The 7,698-nt window shown below is 35.8% G+C and overlaps 1 protein-coding gene across 1 annotated transcript in view; it reads right to left on the bottom strand.

The window, feature by feature from the left end:
- Nucleotides 1-4,132: 4,132 nt before the first annotated feature.
- Nucleotides 4,133-7,698, bottom strand: part of LOC123252380 (transmembrane protease serine 11B-like protein) — a 38,541-nt gene continuing 34,975 nt past the window's right edge. The window contains exons 9-10 of the mRNA XM_044681717.1: nucleotides 4,780-4,808; nucleotides 4,133-4,294 (exon numbers count right to left, since the gene is read on the bottom strand). Coding sequence (XP_044537652.1) covers nucleotides 4,133-4,294; nucleotides 4,780-4,808 — 191 coding nt within the window. The remainder of the gene's footprint in view (nucleotides 4,295-4,779; nucleotides 4,809-7,698) is intronic.

Here is a 7,698-nt window from a genome sequence, read left to right as displayed (position 1 = left end):
AAAAGAGGGAAAGATTCACTGGGGAAAGGGGGTAGCAGTTATTTCCAGGATGAAGAAGCTTATAGGTCATTGTAGGGAAAATCCTGAAGAGTCAGGAGTACAGTCTAAAGGACTTCACTCTTTTATCCCACTACCACTACCAGTCCCCTCCCTTGATTAGTAATTGCTTTGTCTCATCTATTGCACTTATGTCCTAGGCCAGTGATGGCGAACCTTTTAGAGACTGAGTGCCCAAGCTTCAATCTTCACCCGCATGTGAGCACCCAATCCCCCGATGCCTTACCCCAGACAGGAGACAGAGGAAGTACCCCAGACAGGAGACAGAGAAAGTACTCCCATTGGGCTGCTGAGCAGAGGGGCAGGTGATTCAGATGCATGTGGAGAGGAGGAGGGGAGCAGCCCGGACCAGTTGGCTTTCTAGTAACAAACTTGGACAAAGTATTTGCTGGGGCAAGGTGCTCATCCCTGCAGAGAGGTCTCTGAGCGCCCCTTCTAGCACACAAGCCATAGGTTTACCACCATGGTCCTGGGCCATCCAGGCTTCTCTTTAATACCCAGATAATACTGAGCAACCCCACCCCACCCTCAATCCTCCTTTCTAGTTCATGATCCATAATCAAAATAATACTGCCAAGGCTCCTGGAAAGCATGTCATCTTCCTCTCCTATTGGTTTTACTTGCCATCTTTGTAATTCTCCAAACCAAAAAACCCATTTCTCTGTCTATGCTCTTTCTTTTTACAATGTAAGCTGCTGAAAGGCAAAGACCATTTTCCCTTTTCTATTTGTATTTCCAACACCAGTGCTTGATACATAAGTGTCTAATAAATGCTTTTCATCCTTCATTCATTCATGGGCTGATTTTATGCTTTTACATTTCAAGGCATTATGAGCACAGCTGGGCAAAACTGGATCTGGCAAGTGTAACAATTCATTACACTCTTCGAAGACAGGGGTACTAATGTCTTGAATCTTCTGATTCTTACTATTGTCAAGGCAATGGAAGATGAAACAGCTGTTGAAAATTTTTCATAATGCAGGGCATTTCACATTTGCTTTGTATATTGGCATATGTAAACCTCTATATGTATATATGTTTATGTGTTTGTATGTTTATATTTATTTTGTTTCTCTCATTTAAATTCAATTTCTTCGGATCAGGAATTGTTTAACTCTTGTAAAAAACAAAAACAAAAACTTTTCACTTTTTATAAGCAATGTTGAGACTTATTCATGGGCCATGCCCCAACCATAAAGAAACGAGGTTGGTGGGAGGAATGCTTTAAAGCAACCATTTCATGTATGAGCACACTATTCTCAAGTACTGAGTGAGAATATGCATTAGTTCTGGGAGATATGTTTGTTCTTCTGTTCTTGCTATGTCTTCTCAGTAAATACATTTGTCAAAATTCACTGATGTTCATTGCTTATCAGAAATATTCATTTTCAAATAGAAAATTATTATATTAGAGCAGTAGTCCCTGGTAATTGATATTGGGAGTGGAGACATATAAGAATGGGGACTGGAGTTGATAGTCTTAAAAAAAAACCTCATAGACCCTTAACAGAACGTCTGGAGCACTGAGAAGAGATAAAGAAGTAGCCTTGCTCTGGGGACCCATTCAATCAGGAGAATTGGAGTTGGGCAATTAATTCTCTAGCCAGTTCTCTAATACATTAAAAACAGTTTAAAAGCTTTAATGAGGAACATACATGTCGAATGGTATAGTAGCTAGGACACTCAGAGTTTGAAAGAGAGTTAGATGTGCTTCCTACAAATTAACTGTGTGACCTTATCTGCAGTTTTCCTACAACACCTTGAGCAAGACATTTGGCTTTTCTGAATCTTCCATGTCAAATGAGGGAGGCTAAACTGGATCTGCTCTAAGGATTTGTCTACCTTTAAATCTAGTATGCCATGAAATCCAATAAGTGAGCACAAAAGAAATTTCCACAAGTAACTACAGCCAATAACTTTAATGAACATTAGTACCTAAAATCACTTAGAGAGTTTTGCAATCTGCAGATCACAAATGAGAATTTGATGCTTGCTTCCATACAAAATAGGAACAAATCTTAGATTGACTAAAATAAGTAAGCAAATGTATTTTAAGTAATACCATTTAGCTAAAAAAAGAAAAAAAGTTATCATAGAATAAAAAAGTTACCTTGAACAAAAATCAAGCAGACTACTGTTGAATATATTTTAATAATGGAATATTAAACATTTTAGAATCATATAACCATAATGTTTCTGCTTTATATATTTTCTTCTCTTCCTTCATCCTGGATAGTTTGTGATCTTTATTTTTAAGATTGAATTTTTATTTTATTTTTTCTTAATTACATGTAAATGAAACATTTTTCACATTTGTTTAAAAATTTTTTGAATTCCAAATTCTCTCCCTCCCTCACTCTCCTCCCCACTCCTAGAAAAGGCAAATCTTTGATACAGATTATATATTTGCCGACATGCAAAACATTTCCTTATTAGTTATGTTGCAAAAGAAAAATCAAATAAAAAAACAAACAAACACCAGAAGAATAAAGTTAAAAATGTATGCTTCAATCTGCATTCAGAATGCATCAGTTCTTCCTCTGGAGGTGGATAACATCTTTCTTCATTAGTCCTTCAGACTTGTGTCGTATCATGCTGCTGAGTGTCCATTTTCTTTTTTTAAAAGTTAATACTATTTATATTTTCATTCGAAATCTATAGCTTCACTGAGGATTATTTTGTACTTGATCTATATGATTTTCTTATCTCTGTTTTACAGAAGAGGAAAGTCACAGTGTAACATAGAGGAAAAAACAATGAATCTGTAGTCAGAAGAAGCAAGTTCAAGTACCAGGTCTGCCACTAACCAGTTATGTGAATGTGAGCAAATGACTTTACCTCTCCTCATCTGAGTTTCCTCATCTACACAATGGATGTAAAAACTGCCCTGCTTACCCCATCCACATGGTGGTTGTGAAACCATTCATGTATTTCGTAAACCACAAAGCACTGAACACAAATGGCATCTATTTATGACACATTGATTTAGAAGGTTTCTCCCAGTGCCATACAAAAAAAAAAAGGATTAGAATGCAGTGCTTGTATTTAGTGCTGAAAAGACATGCTTCCCCACAAATGAAGGCTATAACAGGAAAGCAAATACTGCATATGGCAATCCAACCTCATTAAGGCTTTAGTGGCAATCCTTTATAGTTTCATTAGCTAAAGTGGGCTAAATTCTGATGGACAAAAACAGACAAACATTTTTAAGAGTTGAATAGTTTTTTTAATGGTTTAAAATAGTTAAAATGGTTAAAATTGGCATTAAAATTGGCAAATCTCTTCAGGTGCAAAGGATCTAGGAAAACATTAAATCTCTGTTTGAAGGATATTTTATAATGCTAAGAACTGTGTCAATCATCTATGATAAAAAAAAAGAACAAATATGACAATGTTTCGTGTTAGTGGGATCATAGGGAAGGAAAATATAAAGACTTTCTTGATATTTAAAATAACACTTTTTTCAGTATTAGTCATAATTTCCTTTTCTTTACTCGGAATTCTAACCCTTTTTTGGGGGGGGTGGATTGTTTTTGTTTTTTTCTACTTATTACCTGTGTAACCCTGAACCTTGCTAAGTCAATTTCCCTCCCAAGATCCAAGTTCTCTCTTCAGGAAAACAAGAGGATTGAATTAAATTGTTTCTAAAGTTGGCTTCCAGAAATAAATCCTATGTAGTATGTAAATGAATGGGGAATTAAGGTTTTTTAGTATGCTGTGATTCAACTAAGCAACATTTTAAAATATCTTCTCTATGTTGGATATTGGAAATAGAAAGATATTTTTTTTAAAAAAAGAGAATGTCACAGTCTCTGCTCTTAAGATGCTTACATTCTGCTGGGGATATAGAACATATTCATGGGTAAGCATAGTACAAAGTATAAAGAACGATGGGAGCAAAGGAGAAATCCAGACAAAGTCTTTTGTTTGAGGAGAGTAAGAGCATAGTCCTGTCAAGATAATAATAGTCTGAATCTTCATTGGCCAAAAGCACTTTCAATTTCATATTAAATAAGGCACAGCCATCACAGACATGTATGACTTGACTTGAAATTATCTCTACAAAATACTTTTCTCAAACACCAGTCTTGGAAGCAACCCACTGACGGTAGGAAGTCATTCGAATGTAGACACCTGGCTTATTCTTTCTGCCGCAGTCTTCTCCCCAGCTCACTATTCCAACAAGGAACCAGATGTTTCGAGAATTAGGGTAAACTAGTGGTCCACCAGAGTCACCCTAAATAAGAGAACATATATGTGTCATTACCACAACTTATTTTACAAACTTCCTATAAAGTCTCCTAAGGATCCCTGAACCAATCCAAGCTACCTGTACCACTTAGGACTTGTGATATTTGGTGGCAAGGCCAGATTCCTTCTCTGCTCCACACCTAATACTGTTGCTGACTAAAATTATGAGATCAGGCAAAGAGGTTGGTAGGGCAAAGTGAAGGGTAGAAATAGAACTGAACATTATTTGTCCATCTCTCAGGTCAGTTCTTTGCTGAATAGAGATTGTTATTTAAAGATAAGAGAAATAATGATGGTGTAGAGCCGTGGTGACAAACCTATGGCATATGTGCCAGAGGGGAACACTTAGAGCCCTCTCTGTGGGGATGCACTGTTGGCCTGGCACAGAGTGCCAGAATTCATTACTAGATATCCAGAGGGATGCAAGACTGGGCTGTTCTCCTCCCCCTTGCCTGAGGACATTTCTCATACCTCCTGCACCTCTAAAAAGTTCACAATCACTGGTATAGAGGATAGAAGGCCAGCCTTAGAGGCAGAAAAAACTGGTTTCAAGTCCTGACCACAGTCAGATAGATCAGAATAGATAATCCCTTGGTCTACTGGAAATTTCCAAGATTATGATTCTTAGAAGATTTACTGATGTGGTAGAGGGAGTTTTCACAACACCAGTTTCCTGTGTATATGAAATCACTGGTCCATTCCCCTCATACTCCACAAAAGTAGTAATGGTAGTAGTAGGAATAGCAGTAGTACTTATAGTTATAGCCATAGTATTAGTAATTAGCATTTATATAGCACTTTTAAGTTATTTTTTTTTCCTTAACCCTTACCTTCCATCTTGGAGTCAATACTGCATATTGGCTCCAAGGCAGAAGAGTGGTAAGGGTAGGCAATGGGGGTCAAGTGACTTGCCCAGGGTCACAGAGCTAGGAAGTGTCTGAGGCCAGATTTGAACCTAGGACCTCCCATCTCTAGGCCTGGCTCTCAACCCACTGAGCTACCCAGCTGCCCCCTGCACTTTTAAGTTTTATAAGACACTTTACAGATATTACTTCATCTGAACCTCACAACAACCCTGAGAGGAACGTATTGATATTATCTCCATTTAATAGATTATAAGTTAAAGTTAAGAGATTAAGTGGCTCTCTAAGGACATACAGATGCTGAGACCACATTTGAACAAGTCTTCTTCATTCCAGAGCCTTCATTCCATCTACCATAACATAGATTCCCTTCAGGAAATACAAACACACAATTTCATATAAGTTTAAAATAGGTTAAATGATTTTCATGAATATCTAAATGAAATTCTCCTCAGAAAATGTCATTGAGAAAAATAAATAGGGACAAAGAGGAATACACCTTCTTTTCAGCTGCACATGGTACATTTACAAAGATTGACCATGTAATAGGGCATAGAATCATGGCAAACAAATGCAAAAGAGCAGATATAATAAATGTAACCTTCTCAGATCATAATGCAATAAAAATAATAATTAGTGAGGGCACCTGGACAGGCAAATGAAAAACCAATTGGAAATTAAATAATAGGATTCTCCAAAACCAATTTGTCAAAGAAGAAATCATAGAAACAATCAACAATTTCATTGAAGAGAATGACAATGATGAGACATCCTACCAAACTCTGTGGGATGCAGCCAAGGCAGTACTCAGGGGGAAATTTATATCCTTGAGTGCATATATTAACAAATTAAGGAGGGCAGAGATCAATGAATTGGGCATGCAACTCAAAAAACTAGAAAGCAAGCAAATTAAAAACCCTCAGATGAAAACTAAATTAGAAATACTAAAAATTAAGGGAGAAATTAATAAAATCGAAAGTAAAAGAACTATTGAATTAATAAATAAGACTAGAAGCTGGTATTTTGAAAAAAACAGATAAAATAGACAAAGTACTGGTCAATCTAATAAAAAAAGGAAAGAAGAAAACCAAATTGACAGTATTAAAGATGAAAAGGGAGACCTCACCTCTAATGAAGGGGAAATTAAGGCAATCATTAAGAACTATTTCGCCCAATTATATGGCAACAAATATAACAATTTAGGAGATATGGATGAATATTTACAAAAATATAAATTGCCTAGATTAACAGCAGAAGAAATAGAATACCTAAATAATCCCATATCAGAAATAGAAATTGAACAAGCCATCAAAGAACTCCCTAAGAGAAAATCACCAGGACCTGATGGATTCACAAGTGAATTCTATCAGACATTCAAAGAGCAACTAATCCCAATACTATACAAATTATTTGATATGATAAGCAAAGAAGGAGTCCTTCCAAATTCCTTTTATGACACAAATATGGTACTGATTCCAAAGCCAGGTACACCAAAAACAGAGAAAGAAAACTATAGACCAATCTCCTTAATGAACATAGATGCAAAAATCTTAAATAGAATATTAGCAAAGAGACTCCAGCAAGTAATTAAGAAGATCATCCACCATGATCAGGGGGGATTTATACCAGGAATGCAAGGATGGTTCAACATTAGGAAAACCATCCAAATAATTGACCATATGAACAGTCTAACAAACAAAAATGACATGATTATCTCAATAGATGCTGAAAAAGCCTTTGACCAAATACAGCATCCATTCCTATTGAAAACACTGAAAAGTATAGGAATAGAAGGACCCTTCCTAAAAATAATAAACAATATATACCTAAAACCATCAATAAGCATTATATGCAATGGGGATAAATTAGAAGCCTTCCCAATAAGATCAGGAGTGAAACAAGGATGCCCATTATCACCTCTATTATTCAACATAGTACTAGAAACACTAGCAATAGCAATTAGAGAAGAAAAAGAAATTGAAGGTATCAAAATAGGCAATGAGGAGACTAAGCTATCACTCTTTGCAGATGATATGATGGTCTACTTAAAAAATCCTAGAGAATCAACTAAGAAGCTTGTAGAAATAATCAACAAACTTTAGCAAAGTGGCAGGATACAAAATAAATGCACATAAATCATCAGCATTTCTATATATTTCCAACACATTAGAGCAGCAAGAGGTAGAAAGAGAAACACCATTTAAAATCACCCTAGACAATATAAAATACTTGGGAATCTATCTACCAAAAGAAACACAGCAATTATATGAAAACAACTACAAAACACTTTCCAAACAAATAAAACTGGATCTCAACAATTGGAAAGCCATTAATTGTTCATGGGTAGGATGAGCTAACATAATAAAAATGAACATTCTACCCAAATTAATTTACCTATTTAGTGCCATACCTATCAAATTACCAAAAAACTTCTTTACTGAATTAGGAAAAACTATAACAAATTTCATTTGGAATAACAAAAGATCAAGAATATCAAGGGAAATAATGAAAAAAAATGTGAAGGAAG

The sequence above is a fragment of the Gracilinanus agilis genome, chromosome 6 (genome assembly GCF_016433145.1).
Source record: "Gracilinanus agilis isolate LMUSP501 chromosome 6, AgileGrace, whole genome shotgun sequence".
NCBI classification, from domain to species: domain Eukaryota; kingdom Metazoa; phylum Chordata; class Mammalia; order Didelphimorphia; family Didelphidae; genus Gracilinanus; species Gracilinanus agilis.
Note: the sequence above shows the minus strand (reverse complement) of the source record. Positions and strands in the feature narration are given on the sequence as shown.